The sequence below is a fragment of the Dendropsophus ebraccatus genome, chromosome 4 (genome assembly GCF_027789765.1).
Source record: "Dendropsophus ebraccatus isolate aDenEbr1 chromosome 4, aDenEbr1.pat, whole genome shotgun sequence".
NCBI lineage: Eukaryota > Metazoa > Chordata > Amphibia > Anura > Hylidae > Dendropsophus > Dendropsophus ebraccatus.
Window position 1 is genome coordinate 123165479 of NC_091457.1, and position 27824 is coordinate 123193302.

The 27824-nt window shown below is 41.2% G+C and overlaps 1 protein-coding gene across 2 annotated transcripts in view; it reads left to right on the top strand.

The window, feature by feature from the left end:
* Positions 1 to 27824, top strand: part of ADAMTS9 (ADAM metallopeptidase with thrombospondin type 1 motif 9) — a 187263-nt gene that overhangs the window by 110047 nt on the left and 49392 nt on the right. For both annotated transcript variants that reach the window (XR_011362637.1, XM_069966925.1), the window contains exon 29: positions 19473 to 19640. Coding sequence is in view for 1 of the 2 variants with exons in the window: in XM_069966925.1 (XP_069823026.1) it covers positions 19473 to 19640 (168 nt within the window). In the remaining variant the exon portion in view is untranslated. The remainder of the gene's footprint in view (positions 1 to 19472; positions 19641 to 27824) is intronic.

The following is a 27824-nucleotide window of genomic DNA, read 5'->3' on the forward strand; positions in this document are numbered from 1 at the left end:
GGAAGTGTTCTGAGTGGGAAAAGCGCCTTCCCATGATGCCTGGAACACATCCAACGAGCAGGGATGTTGCACTAGCTCACCCCCTGTGACGTCGGTATTGCTTTAAGAGGAGCGGTCACATGACCGCACGACGCAGTCTGCAGAGAGAGAGGAAGGAGACAGAGCTTGTCAGTGACAAAACGCTGCTGCTGCTGCACTGAGAAGATATTGTACAAAAGCAAAGACCAAAAGATTATTAGGAAAGCGTAGAGGAGAAACATATAGTGATTGAGAGAGAAAAATAAAGAGGGCGAAAGATAGATAGGTAGAAAGATTAGGCATAGGAGAGCAAAGGGTGCACAGAACAAAAACGTGCTATAACATGCTATAACAAAAAAAGTACTATAGTTGGACCCTTGGAAGAGTGTATATGACATAGGTGTTTTCCTGAGGCACAAATATATACCTTGTGCATGTGTGTAGAATAAAACTCTAAAAAAAAGTGCTATACAGATATACAAGTACAATAGTTGGACCCTTGCGAGAGTGTATATGACATAGGTGTTTTCCGGAGACACAAATATATACCTTGTGCATGTGTGTAAAATAAAACTCTACAAAAAGTGCTATACAGATATACAAGTACTATAGTTGGACCCTTTTTCCTGCATAGACCCTGTAATGGTGAATTTCCTGCTTAGACCTTGTAATGGTGAATATTGAAGTTTGCTCATCTCTAGTGTGCACCACCTGCCATTACTAAAAGGGGTGTCACTGGCCCAAATAATCTGGGAATCTACAAAGTGCACCCTTAATCCCACCCTTGGTTCCTAAATATATAAAAAGACTGTTGCACAATGGCCCTCTTACATAGATGCAGCACAGCAAACGGATGCCAATAAGTGAGATCGGCACTTGTTTGCAGAACCTTCACAAGGCTCATTTCTGCAATCACTGTATTACTTTATGTTGTCTATTAATTTTTTCATAGTCAGCCATGCGGCCACCTATATTTTCAGTTCCTACACAAAAGATGTAGTTGCTGTTCATTGATACAGGCCAGTTATCGGCATTGAGCATCCCTGTCTGGTCATAATCAGCAAAGGACTCTTAATTCTTAGTTTATTGATTATTGTCATTTAGCCATCTGTCTGGCAGGTTACTGTCGTGGTACTGTATGGCATAGCATATTTTCTTTGGTACACTTTAATGAAGAGGTTAGTAGGGGTTACAAGGAGCTAGTGGTATACATGTTTATTGTGAGTAAACCCTATTAATTCCAATGTGTTGTTTTTTTCACAATTTACATTGACATAGACGTCATGTGCTTTATTTGGCCTTATGTATACCTCAGTCCATGCTTTGTAGCAGAGCTTATAGACTATGTTCATGTTCACAGACATGAGGACCAAACTATACAGGGTTGAGATAATGCAGACTTTAGCAATGTGACCTTCAAAACTTTCATAGTCTTTGTCATAGATGGAACTACCAGTGTAGTTATAATAGTAGCTGTTGTTGGGACACCAAACCTCAGAGGTGATGAAGTAAGGAAGAGAAATTAAGAATGTTTAAAGAGAAGAGAAGGCTGCCAGTGATAAAAAAAAAAAAGATGTGTCCCTAAGAAGCCTAGAAAGGTAGGAAAATATCCAAGGGACAATAAGATCACAAAGAAGATGACTTGCACTTCTTGCTATCATTTGTAGGTTTTGGTTGTTAGTAGAGATGAGCGAACCTCGAGCATGCAGGAGTCGATCCGAACCCGAACTTTCGGCATTAGATTAGCAGTGGCTGCTGAACTTGGATAAAGCCCTAAGGCCATGTGGAAAACATGGATATAGTCATTGGCTGTCTCCACATTTTCCAGACAACCTTAGAGCTTTATCCAAGTTCAGCAGCCACCGCTAATCAAATGCCGAACGTTCGGGTCGACTCGAACCCGAACCCGGTTCGCTCATCTCTAGTTGTTAGTAGTAGTTACACCCTTGGTCTTAGGATGACTGATAACTCTGTGAACACTATAGCTAGAGGTGAGTGAACCTTAAGCATGCTTGGGTTCGTCTGAATCCAAATTCTCAGCATTTGATTATCGGTGGCTGAAGAAGATGGATGTAACCCTAGGAAGTCCAGGAAAACATGGATACAGCCTATGGCTTTATCCAGATTGTCCAGGGAGCCTTGGCTGCATTCACATGTTTAGTGTTTTTTCCTGGTCCGTGAATGTAGTCTGCTACCTGCCTCTGTGATCTGTGTTTTTCACAGATCTGTTTAAAGCATTTTAAATCACACTGATTACATCACATCCGTGTTTTTAAACACGAATTCCATTGATTTCTATGGGGGAATCCATGGCATGTTTCTGTACCAAGTTATGACGTCCTATTTTTAAACGGAACGTAATGGAGATCCATGAAAACACTGAACATGTGAATAGCCCATTACAAAGCCATTCGGAACGTGTGAATGCAGCCTTAGGGTTGCATCCAACTTCTTCAGCCAACAATAATCAAATGCTGAGAATTTGGGTTTGGATTAACCCAAGCGTGCTCAAGGTTCATTTAACTCTATTCACAACCCTTTTATTTTCCAAACTCACCTGCCTATAGAGAGAATAATAGGAGAACAAGGCCTCATTTTGCTATAGGGCCCCGTTGTTGCTTGTTATAAATCTGAATTCAACAAAATTCTTATACATTGAAATATTCATAGTAATTTGAGCTTTGTTCCTATAATATTCCACCAGCCTAATTCCCACATTTCACTGCCGCTCATATAGTGACTTACAGCAGTTCATATAGTGACTTGCTATCAATCACCATGCCTGAGTTATTTTGTCAGCCATATGATTAGTAATAGCTCGGATGATTACAGTCACTTTCTACTTATAGTTTTCCTTTCTGTTGTGAGTATTTCATGTCGGCCCTGATTACCATTAGCGGGGCCTGCTACTTTCTCCATAATAAGACTGAGATGAAATTGTCCCCTGGTGAGGGAGTGAATCTATAACAGATAGCTTCTCGGTGATGAGAGGTCCATCATTTTCATCCTTGCAATTTTATGACTTTTTGTTTAGCTGCTGAATTCTCAGATACTTAAATATGGTTTGTCTAGGCTGGCGGATTTGTGAACATCGGATAAATGCTCATTTATCAGGAGAATATGCCGTGTGACCAATCAATGAGAATGAAGGTGTCACAAAGAGACAATCGACTTTCAGAAAAATAACTTTAACCGTTAAGAAATTCTGTTAATTCTAGTGGAAAAAAATAGTAGCCAGGAGGTTAATTCTAGAAGAATCGGTGATGTGGGACCTAATGGAGTGGTACAGGAATACAAAAACATGGCTTTTTTCCCCCTAAAATAGTGCAACACCTGTCCTCGGTTTGTGCTTAGTATTAGCCTGAGGGGGGCTGAGCATGACACTGACATTTTGATGTTATTTAAATCCTGCACTAGGCATAATGCATTGAGGAAAGTTATCTGTACTGGTGCAGACAAAATGTAGAGCAGTGAGACATAACAACTACATCCCCGCTTTAATTTCTTAGAGATTGTGATTTGTTGCTATAGACAGTAACAATTATCACCTATATAGGCTAGGAAATAAAGGTCTCTGGGAGACACCACTTCTAGGACCTCAGCTGATCACTAATCTTAGAGTCTCAACATTCTTGCTACTTCTCAACAGCATGACTGTGTATAGGCACGCTCTCTCACCAGTCATAGTGGTGAGTGGAAACAGATTATTTGTTCTGTGGACAGGGGGATAAAAGTTAATTGTAGGAAAGCTCCTTTAAAGGGGTTTTCTGATTACTTGTCCCCAATCTACAGCTCGTAGGAGGTCTGACCTCTGAGCCCTCCGTAGATCACTAGATTGACGCTCTGACTCCTTTGTTTTGAATGGAGCTGCGTGACCCACAGCTCCATCTATTCTCTATGGAGCCGTCAAAAAGAGCCAAGTACAGCAGTGATCCCCAGGATGCACAGGGATTGGAGCCCCTGCAATCTCATACTTGTCCTCTTTCCTGTGGATAGGGCACAAGTAAAATTAAATTAGAAAACCCCTTTAAAGATACATTCACACACAACCTGTATGATGCTAGTTTCAGCTGCATGTCCTTGGCCTTAGCTCCTTTGACTAGGCCACCAATAACTAACTGGTGTGGCACCAGCATCTGGCAACCCCACCAATTAGCTGCAGAGCCACAAGCCAGAAGCCTTGTACTGTGAATGAGAGATGAGCAGCAGTAACATGGCAAAGTCCCTACATATTGTACAAGGCTTCTGTTTCTCTTCAATAAGTACATCTGGGCACCGTGGTTTTGCAGAACGGCTGATTGGCGGAGGTGCTGAGCAGTGAACTTGCCATTGTTCAGAAGTCCTATATAGAATAAATAGTGTCCACGCATCTGACGTACATTAAATTGGTATTTTAGGATTAGAAAGACAAGGCAACACCACATCTGTCCGCAAGTTGTGTTTAGCATTGCATCTGGTGCTGTTTCGGTAAGAAGGAAGCCATATTTTTTCTAGCGCTGAACATCCAGTTTAGCAATCTACTTAAACAATTATTTTGTTGCATGGTTTTCGTTGTTGTGCATCGACTATGATGAGTTTGGTTGTGATTCCAGGTCACGTGAAACTCCCCAGGTCATGTAAACTTGCCACGTATTAATATAATAAGTACAGCAGCAGCAGTATCAGCCTGTTATTAATGCCAGTCTCACCATGGTACAGACTTCTTAGAATCCTTTACAACAAGCATGAGGAATCCATATTTCAGTTTTACTGCCTGACTAGGCAAGAGGTATTTTCCCAGCTGGTACTGGGCTGAAGCACAGTTCAAACACTTGCAACTAGTTCAGATAGAAACCCACCTAAAGGCTGAAAAGGTTTTTTTTAATATCTACCTTTAAAAATACAAATATGTTTTGAGCTCCTACACCTTGTGTATGAGTACAATTTAGCTATACTGGCAGTATATTATGAAAAGATGAAGATTTAGATTTTTACCCTTCTTTGTATACCTTGTTATGTTCATTGCATAAAGTATATTGAGTATAAAGAGCGTCCTAATTTTGATCACAGTAGCAATCTTTAATCTCAGTGTCAAGGCACAAGCTGATTATGGGCCCTTTTACCAGCCCCGATGGTACGCAGCAAACGAATGCTGAGGCTACACAAACAATAGCTGCCCATTAAAATGCATTGTTATTTGCTGCATATGCCCGATTTAGACAGGGAGAAGTGTGGCTAAAATCATTGATTCCAGTGTAATAATTGCAGTAATCAGCCGATTAACACGCAAATACTTATTATAAGCGCATCAGCTGATCACGTAAATCTGACATTGACGATGACTTATTAAAGCAAAGGGCTGCACAAACAATCTAGCAATTGTTTGTGCAGCCCTAGGCTTTATAGACGACTGTCTAGGAGATTCGTGCTTCTTTACAGTTTGGCTCAGGGCTGGTAATATGTTCTTTATTCAATGGGCAAAGTTGCCATAGAGAAACACTAAGGTTATCAGGTCCTAACACAGTTGTACTGTTAAAGAGCCAGGACCACCAACACTGGTTTAACCTGAAGCTCTAGGACCACTTGTAAAATCCAGAACACAGCCCGTGAACCACCACGTAACATATATAGGCTGCATTCACATTCAAAATTTTGCCATCTGTGGCATATATATTTTGGCTAGCAGTATTGACTTTAAATGCCGAAAGTAGCCAACTAGTGACTACATTTAGATCATTCAGATCAAGTGCCCTCACTAGTCAATGGGGCCCACTCTTGTCCATGCATGTATATGTCAGCATCCCATTTTAACACTGTATAAGTGCCATGGATCACACAATCGTAATGTAAACTCAGGCTTAGTACTGAAAAGCCAGTCTATAATACAACACTTCGAATGTGTACCGAATGTCTGTGCACCCCCTATAGACGCCCTACCACTGTAATCACCATGTACTGAAACGAATTACAACCAAGTACCCTCAGGCCTATGATCATAGAGATTAGAGAACTTTTGTATACTTCAGTTCGGCAGGTTCCCCAAATTCTGAAGCAAAGTTTGGGTTTGTCCAAACTGAGCCTTAAACAGACCGCATTAAAGCAGCTAAACAGTTGCAGGTATTTATCAGTTATAGTGCGGTTCAGTAAGTTTGCTCATCAGTATTCACCTGCCCACACTCCCCAGGTGTCCTCCTTCTGCGGTGTCCCCCCCAGCCTGCTCATTGAGACGGGACAGCTCAGCAGACAGTGATTGGCTAAATGGTCTGTCACTTCCAAGACTAGAGTGACAGTACAGTCAGCCAATCACTGTCCATAGTGCTGTTCCATCTCAGTCAGTCAGTGATTTGCTGAAAGGTTGTCACTTTCATCTCAGGAGTGACAACCGGTTCAGCAAATCACTGGCCACAGAACTGTGCCATCTCAGTCAGTCAGTGATTGGCTGAGTAGGCTGTTATTACCTACAGCATCGGGGCCAGTGATTGGCTGAGCGGGCTGTGGCACTGTCTCATCTTAGTGATTGGCTGAGCAGGTTGGAGGTGGCTTAAGACACTGGAGACCCATAGGTCAATGGGGGAGCGCGGAGGAGTATGCTTTTTTGTTTGTTTTTTTAAGTGTATTTAATTGAACAGCCAACATCTTTATGAAGTCATTATGAACTTTGCAAAAATTTCATAACAAATCTTGGTTCGTAAGCTTTGGTTAGCTCATCTGTAATCATAAACTACACTGCATATTAAAAGCACAGCATGAGCCCAGAGTAAGTACCCACCTAGAGACAAGGCATACCTACCATAAGCGTAAATCTCAACAGGGAATAAAACATTCAAATGTAGCTGTCACTTAAAAAAAAAAAGTTATTCAAAAGTTATCAAAGGGACAGTGACCATTTAGTTTTATTTAAGCTGTTCATCACCCATAATATTTTAAAAGACAGCAAAATTAACAAATTCAAATTAGTGATAATTTCTATGTAAAGAAATGTAATAGCGCTGCTTACTAATGACAACATTCAACACAGTAATCAGGAACAAGTAGTGTAATACACACTTTAGATGAAAACCTGTAAGGAATTTAAGGGAACCACTGTGAGCTTAATGAAATAAGGGGATTGACCCCCAACCCCCTCTCTGTTGGGGGTGTGAACAAGTGGCTTGAAGGTTCTTTTTTCTCTGCAGGCACCTTAAGTAGTTCAAGGGTCATGTTCCCTTTTTATTGTATGTGGGATGTTAAGAGCAGGGGGTGGTGAACAAGTACGTATACATTGGTAGAGAGCTGTGGTGGCATGCACCAGTGACAAGAAGGGGGGGGGTCTCAATTTTAGTTCTGTTTCCCCCCCCCCCATAACCATAAACATGGTACAATACAGAATCAAAAAAAATATTTTAAAAAATTACCAGTAGGCTAAACATGTTGACTGTAACATGGGTGTGATTGTGGATGGTCTTATTTGTTACGTACATAATATATTTCTGACAATTAGTGCATGAACATGGTGAAGCTGGAGTCTCCTCCATCGTATTTTATGGTAGTCACATGATACATGGAATGGTTGTTTGATGAAACGGAGCCATTGTCAGGGATTGAAAGATCTCTGATTAAGGGGTGAAGGGGTCACAAAGACTTCAGTCCTTTTAACTTGACATTTCCACAGTCTCATCATTAATGCCTCTTTCAATGTATTCTTCATCCTCTTTCTTACTGGCCCCTTCATCTCATTATTACCCTGTCACTCCACATTCTCATTCAGCTTTTCTGTTCTCCTGACTGCACTAGATTGAAGGACACAAATCCAGAAGAGCATTTGAGTTCCTTCATCACGGTATGGAATTAATAGAAGCATATCCCAAAAGGATTAACATTTTATACTTACACGACTGGTAGTACTTACCGCTATGCTGTGTTTCCTAAATAGTTCTGATAAATTCTACAATAATTGAGTTACTGTTACTATGATTTTTAAAAAATATAAGACTTTAACTAGTTTTTGACTCTTTTTTTTTTAATATTCAAGATGGACTGTATGTCAGAAAGAAACATGAATCTATATGTCAAGGAACATAACTATGATGACAGTGGCTATCTGTACCTTAGATGTAAATAAAATGTATTGAATATTCAAGATAGTATCAAAATATGAGAACCCTTATTTAAAAAGTTACCATTCACTCTGAAGTCAAAGCAAGTATGTCAGCTGAGTAATTCCCATCACAGAGTAGTACTTACCGGTTCTGTATTTTATGTAGTGATAAGATAGTATCAAAATATGAGAACCCTTCTTTCTTGATATATCAATACAGTGGTGAGATATTACTTTTTATAATGCAGAGTTCCAAAATCATTGCATAGTAGTGTTAAATAATAAAATTCTTGATACCTGAACTCGGCTCTAGAGGGAGCTTAGGAGCTTACTGCATACAATTTCTACATTGAACTGAATAATCTAACAGTATGCGGTAAAATCCCAAGTGGTTAAGAAAATCTTATCATTTAACGCTACGTAGGGAATTTTTCTACTCTATGTCAGAAAAATAGATATCTGTTCTCTATTGATATACCTAACCTAGGCTGGATCTTACGCCTTAAACGTTGTGGCGTTAAAAAGTGGCCATTCACTCTGAAGTCTAAGCAAGTATGTCAGCTGAGTAATTTGCTCAACTCTTGTAGCTGTGAATTTCTAATCTATTATGGGTGTTAAGAAGCTAGGTAGAGAATGGTGGGAAAATACAACTCCCCTCAAGCTCAGACAGATGGCATAATAAATTGCAGATTTGCAACAGCTAGAAAGCCACAGGTTGGGGAGTACTTGATTAGATGTATTAGGCAACTCTGTATACCCAGCACAAGGACTACGGGGACGGGCATGATGCCACAATACTTAGAGCCTTGATGCCATGCTCCACCCCTCAGACCCTTAACTAGTCCTAACCTGGTAGATATGAATATGCTGTGGATACTGCCTCTATAGAAGAATGAGATTTTACCCCCTTCACCGAAGAGGTGAAATTCTGCAACAGAAATTAAAATAATGCAAATGATAAGCACCACAGGTAACCGCCAGCAGCTGTGTAAACTCATATATACACTTCACAGTAATTCCACCATCTGTGAATTGAAGGTGATGTAGCTAATAGCTTATAGCAAACAATTAAATGACAGCTACTATGTTTTTAACGCATGAGAAATAAGCAATGACTTGAATGGTTACCATTGCAGCATCTTTACTTCATTTGCCCTAATTTTTATAAATGAGCCCCAAAGTGTCGAAGAGCCCCTACATAGCTATATAGCACACAGTCCATTATAGAATATGTTTATCTTCACAATTTATTTTGTGCCGTTCACTTTTCATGCCTGAATAATTATCAATTTCACCAAAGGGTTGAAGAACAGCTGCAGCGGTGATCTCACACTTTTCGCCTATCCTGTATAAAAACTGGTATAAGTAAAATTAGCTCAAAATACCACTTTAAAGGAGAATTCTGGCAAAAAAAAAAAATACAGTGCCGCCACTGTGAAAACATGTGGAAATATAATAAAGAATCTATACCCTCCACCATGCCCCGCAGGGCTGTTATGTGACCTCGCTCTCACACTCCGGTCTCCACTTTTTCTCATGTTCCAGTGTTGTCTCGACCCGGCAGGAGGTGTCAGGCCAGCCAGTCAGTGACTGCAGTGGAATCCGGCCGCCGTTGTAGGAGCATAAGCTGCCGGCGGGGGTCCATGAGCAGTGATGCATCACTGCAGGGACACAGGGATATGTAATTATAGCTTCTTTATAATGTTCCCGCACTCCCTGCCCGCACTGTATTTTTTGTTTTTGCCAGAGTTCTCCTTTAATATCTCTATATTTTTGTTGCAAAACCTAAGTTACAGTTAACTTCACTGTAGGATCCTGTAACCAGCCTACAGCTTTCATACAGAGGCGGAACTATAGGAGGGACAGAGACAGCAGTCACATCCAGGTACTAGTGCCAGGAGGAGCCTAAAGGCCCTTCTGATACATAGGAGGACACCAGTATTATAAATGACATAGTTTTATAAATGTCATAGTTTTTGGTCCACATACACAGTTTATCATGAGGGCCAGGAGCTTCTTGCTAAGCTAGAAAGGGCCATGTTCTGCCAGCCATTGTATTTTCTCTCGTATAAGAATTGTTTCTAAGGTTGAGTATCCCCATAACACAGCATTGAACCATGGGACTTTATTGCTGTATACAGAGTGCCTAAAGCTCCATCATGTATATGTGTGCACTAGGTGTTAATGGGAAACAACTTTAGGATATAAAACGAATAAAATTCTGGTAATAGCAATTATTTTTATATTTTTTTACATTTTTCTGACTTCAAGCATGTGTATTCTTACAGATGTCATATACATTGTTCTGTATCTAGATCACATTATTGTCTTGAGGTCGAACAAAGAAAAAAAATGTCATCTGCCCCAAATGTCACATACAACGTTTATATTATAATTGTCTATTTTTTTTTCAGTTTCTATTATCTTCTGAACTTTGAAATTCAATTGTCTCAATGATAACCTGTGCGGCATGTTGACATAGAAACCCACGGATTACAGATCATTTTAGCCTCAATGATCTGCAGATCCGCTCCTGTCCCACCGACCCCCAACACATTCTTAGACCAACGCAAAATTGGATAAACAAATGTGAAACATACAGTTACCATTGGTGCCACCATTTACATATGAACACATTTTTCTAGTAGGCTAAAAGGACTAGAACCTGTGAATACTAATATATGTGGTCTTTAATCTATGGCTTCCTGGCTATTGAGAATGTACAGCAGGGATAGGGAATCTTCAGCCCTCCAGCTGTTGCCAAACTACAATTTCCATCATGCCTGGACAGCCAAAGCTTTAGCATGATGGGAATTGTAGTTTTGCAAATGCTGGAGGGCCAAAGAGTCCCCGCCGCTGATCTCTAGCTTCCAGCATGTTGTGATACATACAATGGCCATAATCATACAATCGCCATACTCATATAATAGAACATGGTCTATATTGTTTTAGTTATTATTCTTTTCACCTATTGATCAGCTTCTGCAAATCATTGCAATTCAATAAATATCTATAACCATAATAGCTATTACAATATGTTTATATAGTAGAATATAGGAATATGTTGTTTTGCATGTAAACCAGCCATAGTGGATAGCTGCTGCACTATGCTGTGCTGTTCTAGTACTTGTACTGTACTCAGCATTCATTATAGGGGATATACATGGTAACCAACATATTTCCCCTAAACTTTTACTAGCAACAGATGCAGGGATTTTATGAAAGCTAGCACTTACATTTTTGTACCCTGCCTGGGAGAAGAAGTGCTCTTAATATGTACTGTAATAACCTCGTAAATCATCCTTTCCCTAGAGGCCTCTTGCGACACTGTAACGCTGCTTAGAAAGCAGGCACAGAAATCCATAAGAGCAGGGATCACTCAGTCCAGCTCGTTTCTGACTTTTTTTTTTGAAAATACAAACTAATGTTCTGTGTAATGTAACTCTACACTCATTTATCTGCTGTGGAATGAGCGTTACAAGGTGCTGTGGGTACCAGCTGCTTCCAAATTCAAGCTGCTCTGCTTAAAGGGAAAATGCTTGGGTGGCACGGACTCCACAGTATACTGGATTATAGTGAACTGACTCAATGTTGGCTTGTCACAATGGAGATCCGGGAGGTATGGCCCCAATACAGATGCAAAAGTGCATCCATTATAATACTTGGTGATACCATAGATGAGGCCATTTTAGCACCTGCCTTGTCCCTCGTAATGCTGCAGCTGCTGCTGGAAACCCTACTCTTCACAAAATAAATATGAACAAAAACTGAAACCTAGGTGACCTCAGAGTGTCATTTACAACTTTTCAGGAAAATTGGGGCACTTTGTCTGGGGCAAATTGCCTGAAAACAAACTTAGGCCATGTTCACGCGCTGTTTTTTTGCAGTAAACAATGGCTGTTGTTTGCAATTTGCAACAACGGCCGTTGTTTATTGACAGATCGATTACATTAAAGTGTATAGAACAATGGCCATAGTGTATACACCCTGTATACGCTACTGCCGTTGTTCTCTGGGGCCGCACAAAATAATTGACAGGTCTATTTTGTATAGCCCCTGTTCAGTGATCAGCGATCATACAAAATAGGCTGTGCACTGTAATGCCATGTTCACATGGCGTAAGACACCGACCGTTCTGTAACCTGGCCGGGTCATGGAACAGCCGGTGTCTAAAAAGATCATCCCAAATGGTACTGCAGTACTGGCTGGTTGATCTTCACTCCTGATGAATTGGGAAGCGGGCACATCTGTGCACGGCCGCATCTCAATTCATTCCTGCACACAATGGAGCGTGTGGCCGGAGCCGCACGCTCCATTGTGTGCACTGACAGGTTTTCTGCGGCCGCTATTCAATGAATAGCGGTTGCAGAAAACTGACATGTCAGTTTTTTTGCGGCGCAACTAGGGATCCTGGCCAGAGTGTATACTATGGGGGAGATTTATCAAACATGGTGCAAAGTCAAACTGGCTCAGTTGCCCCTAGCAACCAATCAGATTCCACCTTTCATTCCTCACAGACTCTTTGGAAAATGAAAGGTGGAATCTGATTGGTTGTTAGGGGCAACTGGGCCAGTTTCGATTTGCACCATGTTTGATAAATCTCCCCCTATGTGTATACTGTCTGGCCAGGATTCCATAGACAGCAGTACTACATAAGTTCCGTAGTAATAATGGCCGTCATTGCAAATCGGCAACAACGGTCGTGATTATTATGTAGCTTACGTAGTGTGAACATAGCCTAAAGTACAGACCGTACTTTACACTGTGGTCTATGGTAAACTGGAGTGCGGACACATATGAATGTGCCCGCATTCAAATCAAAATCAAATGATGTTCATCCGGGTGAACACTGAAAAGATGTCGGCCATTGTTTGACATGGTGTGTGAAGATAGCCTTAAGGAAATTTGCTTATCTCTAGATCTGAATGAAAATTATTGGATAAAGTTCACTTAAAACCATTATTGGTGATCAGCTGTTACTGTTAGACTAAATCTGCCTATACATTTCCCCCACAGTGACCTCTGCAGGAAAAGTGTAGCATTACACGTGCAGCAATACATCCCTCATAAAGGATATTAGAAAGCACGGCTGCTTTCCTCAACAAGCATCTTACCATGTGGGTAACTTTGGTAAAAAAAAAAAAACAAAAAAAAAAACTCGATTGTTTCCTTCAGAAATAGCGCCACTCCTAGCATGGGCTGTTTTTGGTATTGCCCAATTATTTTACTTTGGCTGAGCCTTATACAATCTACTGTTTGTTATTTCAATTCATACATGGTACGAATGAAGAAAATTCTTCTTTTACCTATGATCTGTACATAGAAAACAGTTGTAAACTAGTTTTAGCAATCATATTGTCCTATTTGTTTTTTATAGAATTCTATGTGACATATGCAAAGCACTCTGGGGCCCTATAAATTACTGTTCTTAAAATAAGCGCCATGCTGGGTTCTCCGCATATGGCATACATATGCTGAAATCATCTACCCTTCTCCGCCTTGTGTACCTGGAACAAAAAATTGAAATGTTCTGTTATTTTCGGGAAATGCACATTTTTTATTACATTTGTCAGACACACTGTAAACACATAGGGATATTTTCGTGTACGTATAGCCGTTCTTCATTACTCACTTACCAGGCAGAAAGGTCATTCAGTTAGATTTTAATACAAAGTCCTGCTTTTAACTAAATTCACTCTTGCTTATGTTATTGATGGAACATCTCCATGTGGTTAAATTGCTGTTGTTATTTTTCTTAGTACCTGGTTTGCTTTAATGTATTGGAAATTCCACCTCGGTTCTGCTGAAAAATAATGAAGAACATATTCTCTCGCCTTGCCACATCCCAAGCCTTGTATTGCCAGGTTTACACAATGACTTTAGGAGTATAGCCAGGCCTTGGATGGTATGACTAGAATGAGATTCTAGAAACAACTGGCTCAGAACTATTGAGTTTACTATTACCTTCTATGTGAATATCACTTCACTGCCACTAAACTATCATCTAGAGTTAATCCTTAGTTACCTACATAGCCTTTAAAGTGTACCCACAATTTTTTACAAATTTCAAAGGGCAAATGCTTCTCCTTAAATTGAATGTCATAACACGTATAGCCTATTCATTCTCCACTAGAATTCTGGGAAGGAGAATATGCAAAACAGCTCTCTAATGCCACCAAATGGAGGTGCAGTGGAAAGAAGAAAAAAAGTACCTGGGTAGGTATCCTGGCGCTGCCAAAGATTCCTTCACAACGAGTGGAGTATAAAACATAAAATTGCTGATTTATTGGATCAAATTAGTAAAAAAGTACATCAAATAATTGCTTATTTTATGTACTATTTTACGATTTTATCCAATAAATCAGCCATTTTATGTTTTATACTAGACTCGTTGTGAAGGAATCTTTGGCAGCGCCAGGATACCTACCCAGGTACTTTATTCTTTTCTCCATTGCATAAAACCACGGGTCCCGACACTGGGAGAGTCCCATTTCCTGGATGCTTCGGCTGGCAGCCATCATCTGACGCTACGAGCTACCCCAAAGTGGGGTGATACGCAAAAAACCCAAGGGGCTAAAAGGTGAGAGTCCACCTATACTTTTATTTCACCCATTTTCACGTGACAGGATTACACGAGGCGCCATCCTCCCGGCTCTTTTTTCCTTTAGTCTTATACCTAATGGAGGTAGCCTTACCTTTAAGTCTGTGTCTTAGGGTACTATTTCACTGGCCGAGGAGGGCCCGATCAACGATGTAAACGAGCGCCGATCTGCTAGATCGCCGCTCATTTACTGGGCCTATTCCACGGCCCGATGATCGTTGAGCGAGGGCTGCAGGGACATAGTTACCGATGTCCTTGCAGCCCTTGCAGCATACATTACCTGTCAGGTCCTGGCCTGTGATTGGCTGAGTGCTCCGTCAGCTGACAGTCCATTCTGAAGCTACAGCGCGCGGGACCCGGGGAGGAAGACAGAGCGGAGGAGAAGCCCTGCAGGTAATGTATGCTGCTGCTGCTTCTCAAATCGTCGGTCGCCCGCCGCGCACCGCTATTCAACTGTAGCGATGCGCGGTGGGGGAACAATGATTTTATGTCTGGCCCTAAATGAACGATCAGCCGATGACACGAGCGATAATCGGCTGAATCGGGCCGAATGGGGCCGATTCGGCCGATTATCGTTACTGTGAAATAGGGCCCTACTCTAATAATAGGCTTAGGACAGGATTTGGAATGTAAGACAAGTCAGGCAACTCTTTTTAAGGAGAGCTGAAGAGAGTCGAGTCAAGATGGCTACTATACGTCCTTATACCCTAATGGTATCTTATTTTTGCACCCCCTTGTGATTTTTGCCTACTTACACTACTATTTGCTTTGATTATTGTATAACACAAAAAGGAAACAATTGACAAGAATAAAAACAGTGGATGGGAAGGGTATGGTATGTCAAAGTGGTACAAGACTGATGAGCGTCACCAATACTTAAGATTAAAGGAACCTTCCCTGCTTGAGAAAGAAAGTAACTAGTTTAGTAGGGTCCAGCTGCAGAGTGGATCCTGGGAAAAGAGGGCGTCAGTGGTCCCTGAAGTGGCTTTAGTCTTGTGTAGTTAAGTAGTGGAGTTTGCTAAACTCCAATGACAAGGAGACTTGTTTCCGGAGATTAGTAGATTAAACCTATATGAATAATTGTTGAAAAATGCAGATGTAGCTAATGGTGACAATTCATTCAGTTTTATTAACGTGGCAGCTACTTATAAAGGATGATTAGCTTATTTTGTTATGTTACCTAAATGCAATTTACAGTACATGGTTTAGAAAGTACCAGCGAGCAATGAGCTGAAATTTCCACTAGCCTCTGTTGAATGTTGTAGGACAGATGTTGTCAGTCTTTCATCCCACCATACTGTACTCAGTGGGGACTCACACTGCTGTTATGAATATGTTAGTGTCAATCTTGATGTGTGATCTGACACAACATAAGTACATTATGTATAGTATGAAGGTAATGTGTAAGTAGATAGAGTGAAAAATAATGCAAACAAGTTACTTAAAAAAGGAAGAAGGGAATGAATAAAGGCAAGCACAGAAGGAATAAAGACAGGAAGGAAGGAAGGATAAAAAAAGGAAAAGAAGGAATGATGAAAAAGGGAAAAGAATGAAGGAGGGAAAAGAAGGAAGGAATGAGAAAAAGGGAAAAGAAGAAAGGAAGGAGAAAAGGGAAAGGAAGGAAGGAAGGAAGGAAGGAAGGAGAAAAGGGAAAAGAAGAAAGGAAGGAAGGAAAGAAGGAGAAAAGGGAAAAGAAGAAAGGAAGGAGAAAAAGGGAGAAAAAAAAGAAAGAAAGGAAGGAAGGAAGGAAGGAAGGAGAAAAGGGAAAAGAAGAAAGCAAGGAGAAAAAGGGAAAAGAAGGAAGGAGATAAAGGGAAAGGAAGGAAGGAGAAAAAGGGAAACGAAGGAAGGAAGGAAGGAAGGAAGGAGAAAAAGGGAAAAGAAGGAAGGAAGGAGGGAAAAGAATAAAGAAAGGAAAGATTAAAAAAAAGCAAAAGAAGGAAGGAAGGAAGGAAGGAAGGAGAAACAGGGAAAAGAAGGAAGGAAGGAAGGAAGGAAGGAGAAAAGGGGAAACAAAGGAAGGAGAAAAAGGGAAAAGAAGGAAGGAAGGAAGGAAGGAAAGAAGGAAGGAGAAAAAGGGAAAAGAAGGAAGGAAGGAATGGGGAAAAGAAAAGAAGGAGAAAAAGGGAAAAGAAGGAAGGAAGGAAGAGGAAAAAGAGAAAAGAAGGAAGGAGAAGAAAAAAGGAAAAGAAGGAAGGAAGGAAAAAAGGAAGGAAGAAGAAAAAGGAAGGAAAAGTAACAAGGAAGGAAAGAAGAAGAAAAAGGAAAATAAACAAGGAAGGAAGGACAGAGGGAAAGAAGGAAGGATGGAAGGGCAGAAAGAGAGAAAAGGAAAATCAAGAAAGGAAGGAATTAAGGGAGGGCGGAAAGAAGGGTAAATATAAAGATTACATGTCTATCATAATACATTACTGTGCCAGTCAACCTCTTGATCTCAGCAGATGTCATTTATCTCTAACTCTAGAAAATAACTTTTTGGAAGGCTTTCAGGCTGCTGCCTCTCCATTACATTAACCTCTGCAACAAATTAGGCATCTCCGATGGTTGATTGAATGCATTACCCCTCATGTCCATCTGTTACTCAATACAGTCAGCCTTTGTTAGATGCCATGATTATACTACTATTTACTGTATATTTGCTTACTGATTAAAAAGTGTATCTATGTAGAAAAGTTAAATGAGTTATCCAAGTTTACAATAAACTTACAAAAACAGTGCCACAGTTGACTGCAGGTTGTATGGGGTATCTCAACCAAAGTTAAAAATCCAAGGCAGGAAGGGGTGTGGGAATATAATAAAGAAAGTATACTTACGTGTCCTCATGCCTCCGCTGCTCCACCCGCTGTTGTCAGCCGCCGGATGTCATTCTCACCCAGCAGCCAGGTATGTCAAGTGTCCGACTCTTCCGGCTGCAACACCAAGGCCTGGCTGATGGATTGCCCGCTCAGCCAGTCAGTGACTGCAGTGCTGTTCTGCCCCAGTCACTGTTTGGCTAAGTGGGGAGTCCATCACCCAGGGATGTGACATTGCAGCTGGAGGAGTTTCAGGATGTGAGCAGCTGGCAGAAATCGGTAAGTCAGCGCTGTGGGGGCACGGGATGGGCAAGCATTCTTTTTTATTATGTTCCTGCACCCCCCTGCGTGCGATTTATAACTTTGGTGGGACTTCTCCTTTAAATTTTTTACCCTACATTGAGGTCTGCACCAAAGTAAACCTGCAACATTGCCTGTAACAAATCGTAAATAACTATCAGTGTCCCGCACATGTTATGCATTGCTGTGTAGGCAAAAATTGCACTCACAATTGTAATGGCGGGAGGTGACCCCCTCATGGTGGGGATATGTAGGATGTTATTAGATTTGATATGTAATTGTTCCTTTCGCGTCACTTGCCAGTATACTTAATGATTACTAAGACAGTTTCCTAGTGACTGCCCTGACCTATCCAATTATATTTGATCTCTGAGAACATTGTATTTGCCTAGCCAATGATGCAGCTTACTGACCATACCAAATAACATTCTTCCAGTGATAAAAGCACAGCAGTCAGCATGGGCGGCAGTGTCAAGAACCGGAGGCCAGCTTGGTGATCGGGGCCTCTACATACTGTCTTCTTTTTCCCTTTGATGTTTTTATTTCCTGTTGAAATAAAAAAAAAAAATAACATTATCTTAAAAAGTTAGGGGAATTGCCGTTATTGTAGTAGTGCATGATGAACCCGCGTGTCATGGAGCAATGTGCAAATTGATGGCGGAGTGAAATGCGCCATGCTGTTTGAGAGGCTGGTGCTACAAGCAGCTGTCATGTTTAATCTCGGTCAGGATACAGAATTCTTTTGATTCTAACATCTTAGAGGAGCTGTATAAGGAATCAAAGTGAACGTGTCAGAATGCCATAAGTGGTCAAGACTAAGAATGTTCACTGAACCTGCTAAGAAAGATTGAATAAAGGTGCTGAGACACCGTGAATAGGACAACAGATGGCGTATCTTTTATTGTGTGAATTTTTGTGAAATGGTTCGTATTGTGCCTGCAAAAATGGAACACAACCTTGGAAATTTGTGGTCTACTTTGTAAATGAACCGTTCGTCTGATTTGAAAACAAAGGGGTTGAAATGGAAAGATCAGCTTTTTGGGGGGTTCAGGTTCTGAGACTCTTACCCCTTAAGCACATTTCATTGCATTCACACAAAAAATTGTCTTTTTGTTAATTATTTGTGTATCTCCTTAAAAAACTAAATAGATTTTTATAAATAATTCTTATTTAGCATTGTTATTGGTCTGTATCAATGAGGACAACAGCACATGTACATAGTTGGACTGCACCACCATGAAACCAGAGAATCTCCAAAAGGTCGAGTAATTACAGGGCAGAAGACAATCCAATGTGAAGCTGCCAATGGAACAGACCCATGAGATTTTGAAACTTTCTTGGGTTATTTCACAGACATTTCATCCCTTATGTTTATCATGGCCCATGTGTACTTGTTTTGTATAGCTGATGTGTGGACCCATGATCGCTGCTAGTAGGCTCAAGGGACTCTAGTCCAACTATGCATATGTAGGGCACCAGTGTCGTATTACCTCCTCTGCTACAGTCCTGTCCCCTAGTGCTGATTTTAGGGGATATGAAATGTATGGGATTTATTGTTTATTTATATCTTGAGCATACACGTGCCAAGTGTCTCTATAGGCGTCAGTACATGTAGCTGCAATTCTTGACAAATGTCTCCTCTCTTGTATTATGTTATAGACATAAAACAATAACTAACAATGTTTTCTTGCTGCTTCTGTTACAGTGCTCTGTGTCCTGTGGACGTGGCGTGAAGACCAGAGCCGTGTACTGCGTGGCTAAAGATGGATCCAATGTGGGAAATGAAAACTGCAAGCACCTTGGAAAACCAAACATACAGAAAAAATGTCGAGGGGGGCGGTGTCCAAAGTGGAAAGCAGGAGAGTGGGGAAAAGTAAGTTATAAAACTTGATGCAATTTTTTTGTTTTTTTAGACTGCATCACAATATAGATTAGTATTATTGCAATACCAGTATTTGGAGTTAGTATATGAAAGTTGGCCAAGACCCTTGTCAACAACATAAAAGTAAACAGCACAACCATCTTGCTAAACGGTCTTCTCATTTACACTGAGAAACAATAGAGAGAGCTGTGCAGTTACAAGTGTTCAATGATCTCAGTTCTATGTGGCAGCACTGACTAGATATTATATTTCAGTATTATTATGCAGTTATATTATTATTTTGACAGTGAATGTTAGTTTTATATGGGCATTGAATGACTATACTGTGTGAGCAATTCAATGCAGTGTTACATTGGCACTATATGAGCCATTATTTAAGTCCTGCATGATGTGTATTATTTATGAATTGTATGGTATTATTTTTTCTGAAAATGAAAAAAAATCTGTCTATAAATTATCTTATTATTCACAGAGGGAATTAAAGTTAAAATGTATCTAAGAACGTCTTACCTGTTGTTGGTTGCTTTTTGGCTCTATCTCGTCTCCAGCAAAGTACAGCTATGATTAATTACTGGGTCTGTATTGGAAAAATAACTATTCACCGAAAGCTCAGGCTGTTGTTCAGTCCTTCCCCCATGCTTTACACTTTAAGGGAACCTATCACCACTTTCATGCTGCCTGAACCACAAGTCATTGGGCACTCTGTGGCAAATTCTCCCTGCCTGGATTGATAGATCCAGGCTGGTGAGACGTAGAGAATACATAACGTGGACAGGTGGGTGTACACACATTGGAAAGATGGTAAGCTGGTAAAGTGAGTGTGATACTCTCAGCCATGTTCTGCTGAAAAACCTTGGATCCTGGCAGTCACATGGATGTTACTTTGACATGTACCACCTACCAACAACACCTTTTCATGGCAAAATTATTTTCTAATGTAAGTTCCTTCTTTTAATGTGTCCCACCACACTGCAAAAAATGATGAGGATTGGTTTTAGGAACCAGTCTGAGAGCTTCTATAGGATGTGCTGGAAAAAACCATCCAGTCTATGGAATAATAGAAAAAAAAACTTATACTTAGCCCTCTGGTTTCTTTACAAAAAAAAATGCCCAAATGCAAATTCATAAATTCCATAAATTCATGGAAATTTAACTGGCATAAAATATAGTAAATGAGTTGGGCCATGGGAGGCAACACCAGTTTTCTTGTCATGCTTTAGGGTTATGTTCTTATAGCTTAAAGAAAATGTACCACCAGGTACATCACTTTGGGGGAGATTTATCAAAGGGTGTAAAATTTAGACTGGTGCAAACTACCCGCAGCAACCAATCACAGCTCAGCTTTAGGCAGTGCTGAAAGGAAAGAGGAGCTGTGATTGGTTGTTGTGGGCAGTTTGCACCAGTCTAAATTTTACACCCTTTGATAAATCTCCCCCTTTGTGTTTTTTACATGAACAGGTGCAGGGATGTCGGTGGCCCGGTCTTCTTTTTGAACTACCAAATGGTTCCCGCGCATGGCACTGGTCTATTCCCGAGCTTCATGCTTGGCTGGTGCTCAGGAAAAGACCAGTGCCATGCACCCCAAGTGCTTCATGCCAGGCCGGAGATCTGGAATAGACCGGTGCCATGTGCGGAAACTGATTAGTAGTTAAAAAACAGGACTGTGCCACCAGCATCACCGTGCTGGTCTATCATTGTAAAAAAAACCCACAAAATTATGTACCTAGTGGTACAATCGTTTTATTTTAGAGGCTAAAGGTAATTATGGGAAAATCTATAAATTTACTAGTATATTTTCAATGCATTTCAAGGGAGAACTCCGTAGAAAATTTTTATTAAAGTTTTGTATAGCCCCCCAAAAGTTATACAAATCACCAATATACACTTAAAGTGCTTTTTCCCCTGCACTTACTACTGCAACAAGGCTTCACTTCCTGGATAAAATGGTGATGTCACGACCCGACTCCCAGAGCTGTGTGGGCTGTGGCTGCTGGAGAGGATGATGGCAGGGGGACACTGAGGGACACAGGGCACTGGAGGGACACTGAGCATCCCCCTCCCATCATACTCTCCAGCAGCCACAGCCTGCACAGCTGGTGTGAAATGGAGCATGGATGAACACTTTATCTGATGGATTCATATGAATTTTTTGACATACAAAGGCACAGGAGAGCCTTATGGAAGGCTATGGCTCTGTGCAGCTGTAATATTGTGCAAAGCCGCGTAATATGGTTGTGCGCCTGTAAATAGTTTTTGCATCAATGACAGTAATCTATGGGATCCACCTGGAATAGCTCATCCTGCAAATGTGGGTTCATATTTATGGGAATCATATGTTTCCTTCTGGTGACTCACCATGAAGCTGGAATACTACAGTCAGTGCAGAATAGTCAGAAACACCATAGCAAATATCTTCCTACAATCCATATTCAAATATTTGTATCACAAGTGTGAAAACTGCCTTGGTTGTTTTACCAGAGACTAAAAGCACGCTGTAATTGAGGACCCATACTGCGCCAAGATGCTGGGAAAGCACGTGGGCTATAGGATTAATCTGACCCCAGTAATTAAGGATGGCAGGAGATTTTCCCAGTCCCTCCAACCTAAAACTCACAACTGTCAGCTCTGGTAATCCCATCTGTAATTACGTCTCTTACCTACGAATGGTTCACATGTGACCGAGCCTCGCTCATATGGCAAACACTTCCAGTAATGCAAAGTTTATTTGCTCTCACTTCTTGTCACACATAGACCCAGACCATCTGCTCCGGATTACACAGCGTTTCTACTTAAAATTTCTATATAAATCCTGAACTTCTGCTCTTCTGTCAAGATGTTGAAATTTCAATTTAGCCATTTCTTAAAGGGGTTTGTTTGGGATTAGAAGGTAAAAGATTTGCTTTTTCATAAACAGAATTGCATCTGTCCATGGACTGCATCTTATATACAGATCTGGTGTTGATTCCCGCAGTTTTTTAGCTCCATGGCATTGGCAAACAATATGGCTGTCATTAGAGCTTGCACGGATGGACTGGGGCTTTCCAATTATATTATATCTTCATTACATTGTAATCTTTACTGCTGTGAATGTACACACAGAAAATACAAGTGTTGTACAGTATACCATCACTGGACTTCGGAGCAATGGAACATGTTCTGTGGAGTGATGCATCAGGCTTCTGGCATTCTGATTTTGGAGAATGCTAGGAGAATGTTACCTATCTGACTGCCAGGAGGGATAATGCTATGGTACCATATTTTAAGGGTTACACTAGGACCTTTAGGGAAAGCTATAGGGAAAACTTAAAGCTACTCTGTACCCACAATCTGCCCCCCCCCCAAAACCGCTTGAACCTTGCTTTTAATCCAAGATCTGTCCTGGGGTCCGTTCGGCAGGTGATGCAGTTATTGTCCTAAAAACAACTTTAAAACTTGCAGCCCTGTGCCAAACTGGCATGGCCTAGAGAATCTGTTGCCTAACTTTGCACTACCCCCTTTGTCCCTGCCCTCCTCAATCATGCCCCAGGCACATTTTGTACAGGAAAAATCCTGCCAGTGGCATTCCTAATGATGAAGGGTGGGGAGGAGGGACGGAGGGGTGGTGCAAAGTTAGGGCACAGATACTCTAGGCCACGCCTGTTTGCCACAGGGCTGCAAGTTTAAAAAGTTGTTTTTTAGGACAATAACTGCATCATCTGCCGAACGGACCCCAGGACAGATCCTGGATTAAAAGAAGCTATCTGAAGGTAAAAGTGGTTTGGGGTGGGCAGAGTGTGGGTACAGAGTCACTTTAACGTCCAGCCAGAAGGGTGGGGTAAAAAAATTTTTTCGGTCTGGGGTGGGAGGAACACAATAAATGTACACAACCTGGTGCCCGCACAGTGTGCGTCCCACTCCTGTACCCTGCCGACAGCCTGCATATCTCCCCCTGCTCCTACGTCATGACCCAGCTGAGGGATGCCCCACTCAGCCAGTCAGTGACTGGGGATGGATATGGCTGCAGTCACTGATTGACTGAGCGGGCTAAATCCCACCCTTCAGTGATGTGGCAGCAGGGTTGTGATGTACCTCACAGCTGGGAGAAAATGGCATCCAGCGCGGTACGGGAGCCCAGCGATGCAACTCAGCATGGGCACGAGGTCCAGTAAGCATATGTTCTTTGTTATTTTCCCATCACCCCCTGCCCAATATCAATTCCCCCCCCCCCTTCCCCCCCCCACCAGACTTCTTCCTTAATGCTTGGGTATACCAAGACATTTTGGGAACAGCCCTTTCTGTCCCAGCATGACTGTATCCCATTTTTCACAGCATGGTCCATGGAGTTTGCCGCTGAAGTACTTAAATGCAACCTCAACCTCAACCCCATCCAACACAACTAGAACAAAGATTGTACGCAAATGCCAATAATTCCAATAATTCCTGCAGACACATGCAGAATCTTGTAGTCTATCTAGTTATACAGCAGTTGCAGGCTGTGGGAGTTGTAATAGGCTATGGGCTTGTGGTTGGCCACAAACTTTACCATGAAATGATCAATAATGGAGGATTTTGCTCTGTGTTTTACTGGGCTTTAGCTATTAGATCAAGACACATGTTCAAAGATATTTTATTCTCTTGTATGTTTCTTTCAACGTAAAATGCTATAAATGTCTGGGGAGAGCAGTGCAAATGTATGGCCCATTCTGCATTCCGCTTTCACCTGGATGTGACTGCTGCCCACTATAAGAACACGAGTAAGGAGGACCGCCATTTTAGCCTATTCCTTGGGTTTGCTAAAAATGGAAATTAAGTTATAACTCCTGCAATGTCCACAAGACCCTTATGGGGTATTAAGTTGTCCATAGTATAGAGTTGAGAAAGAATGGCTCAGCTTATAACAAAATCCACAGTTTACATGAGAGAAGAGAAAGGAAGCATGTGTTTGAAAGTGTGCAGCCAGACATGCTCAAATATTTAGTGTATGATGGCAGAATTGCATTTGTTGTCAATTATATAATCTGAGATTACTATGACATATGGGCCCCACTAAGGTAAAACAGATGAAAACAAACAAGTCTAAGGGAAGATCGAGGGAAAGGGGCTCGGAGGTACAAGAAAAGATGTGGATGAAGAGATCCGTATGCATAAGTGTAAAATACAACCAGGTTTTATAATGTATGTGGCTGGATAACTATTATTAGTTAGATTAATAGGATATAAAATATAACATTATCATCTTCTATGTAACACAAGCTTACTTGTCAATGTGATTAACACTGATCCGCATACATCCATATTAGGGATCATATAGTATCAGCAAGTCAGAACTCAATCTGTATTCTATCCTTATATCGATGGGTTATATGCTAGAAAACACATGAGAGTTCCTTTGAGGTACACACGCAATGCGTAAGACATGTGGATGCATTCATATTAGAGAAACTTTCTCTAAAGGCATCTGCAAAATATGCAAGTATTTCATACAAGATATTCAGTACATTAATGTTACCCATATAAGACTGTGCACATGACGGGGGCCTCAGTCGCTGATTCTGTTCAAATTATTGGACACAAAATGTAGCAAGCAGTCCAGTAAAATGATGGACACATTAAAGGCAATGGGATCTATCGGGCTCCATTGGTGTCCATCATGCAGCAGATCCGCCAACTCTGCCAACATCTTTCTGCAATGATCGAGCAGATGAAGGGGGAAAGCAAGGAGCTTTCAAGGCGGGTGTGGATATATCTACTGATCGTGGGGGTCTCTGCAACATATCACACATATCAATTAGCCTTTGGGCCCTATTACACCAACAGATATCTGACAGTTTATTTGACAGATTTTTACAGCCGTTGGCTATGTTCACACAGCTTTTTTGTGAGCTCCGTTTAAAATGACATATGTTATGTTGAGTCTAAAATAACGGACGTCATTTAGCTGCCTAGCCTTCCCTTAGTACAATGACGGCTGTTGGTACATTATTTTAGTTTGGGATTACTAATTGGACTTTAGGTGTGTCTTAATTGAAAAGTCCATTGAATGTAATAGTAAAAACTGAGAAAAAGAAAAACTGTGTGTGAACAACTAGTAAAAAACATCCTCTGTTTGCAAAAGACGTCCGAAAATAATGATCATGTTCATTATTTTGCCATCCGCAGTAAAAACGTCCGTTATTCAATGCATTGTGCACTGGACGTCCGTCTTCCCATTGACTTCAATGCATTGCCATTGCAGTCAGTTAAATCGCGGCAAATAGGATGTTATTTTAATTATCATAATCGGCTGCCTTTTCTCTATTTTTGACATTGTGTGAACATAGCCAAAGCCAGAAGTGGATGTGAAAAGAGGCGAAATCTCAGTCTTTATGACCTGTTCTCTATTCATAGTCCGTTCCTGGCTTTGACTGCAAAAAGTCTGTTGGTGTAATAGGGCTCTTAGTTATGCTAAATCCTTAAACCATCTGCAGTTTATTCAATAGGAATTTCATTGCTCAGTCTACATATATTGGTCTAGATATGTACTCTAAAGTGGAATCCTGTCCCATCCACGTGAACTCCATAGACTTGCATTGGATGAATTTTGGGTCACAAACAGTTAAACTCATCTAGCATAGTTAATGTTTTTTATTGTTCTTCATCTATGACTATGAGGAGGAAGACTGCAACTAAAGGGCACAATGGTCTCGGTTAGGATACGCTGGTACAAGTCTCTGTAGCTGTAGATGTATTATTCCATTCATAGCAAGTCATACAATAGAATAGTATGCAGCGTCTGTTCTGCTGCCAGGATTACCTGGCCACCATCCTATATGCCCCAAACTGCAATCACTATAACAACAGCCCCACTGTTATATGGGAGCGTACATACAACCGGAAAACTTCTTATATAAGACGATATATAATATAGATTGGGAGTGTATTAAAGGGGTTGTCTCGTGGAGGTGACTGTATATGTGCTGTATTAGGGTATATGAAGGTCGTTGGGGGGTAATCTCCTCTCTGTATGCTCGGTTCCCATTCTGGCTAGCTCTAACCATTCTTGTGTGACATAGACAGCCAATTCATATCAATGCAATACTACATTTCCCCCTCAGAGATATGCCTAGCTGGCGGCAGCTTTCACTGGCACATTCTGCTATTTGCCAGGGGTGCCAGGAGCAGGAGCTCATTTAACATAGCTGATTAATTAAAACAGGGAATACATGGTCAATATAAAGAAATACTTGGCTGAAAGGTAACGGTACCTGAGGCCTGGAATATGTACTCACAATACAAACATAAGAGGGTGCCCTGTAGCACCAATCTGGCTTACATGATACAGATTTGGAAAAGAGGCAAGATGTTTGGCAGGAATTAAAAGGTGTGTGTGGCCTTGGGACTAAGCCGCAATACCACACAGAGATGGCACTTCTGATATTATTAAACCCCTTTAAACCACATGTTTCTTCATTGTGTTGCTAAAACTTTGGACATATCACATGTCAAAAATATTGATCAATCAGGGTCAGGGTGTTCTAGCCTCAACTATTGCTAGAATGCTGCATGGTCCTGTCTCACTGCAGGAGCTGTCCCTATTACAAGGAACGATTATCATGCCAAAAATCATTATATCGTTCTAATCTAAACAATAATTGTCCTGTGTAAATGCAGGCAATGATTGATCGTTGATTTAGATCCGACCCTAAAATCATTGTTAATCATTCGTTAATTGTTTGCTGTAATTCCTCATTTATTTACTAATCCTTCAGTGTAATTGCACATCGTTCCTTCTTTTTCTGGGGTCAGATGGAGTAAACGATCGTAGTAACCATCTTAACTAACGGCTATTGTTCTGTGTAATATGGCGATCATTTGTCGTTAATCGTTAAAAATCACTTTGTCTATGTCAGGAACTTACCTGACCACGCTCCAGCGGCGTCCTCCCCGGCTGGAGCGCAGTGCCGCTATCCCGGCCGGGGTCGCGTGACCAGGGGCGTGCGGCCGCTCAGCTAAGCGGTGTTAGCGCTCAAGGTGAGTGGCAGACATTCCTGCCACTTGCTATGCAGCGCTACAGCTAATTGTGGTCAGGACTCAGGAGTCCGGACCAATAATATTCTGGTCCGGGCTCCTGGTCCTGTATTTAAAGGGCCAGCGGTCATTTCCTGATCGCTGGCAATTAAGGTTTATACCCTGATCCCAGCTGCCCTTTCTACTCCT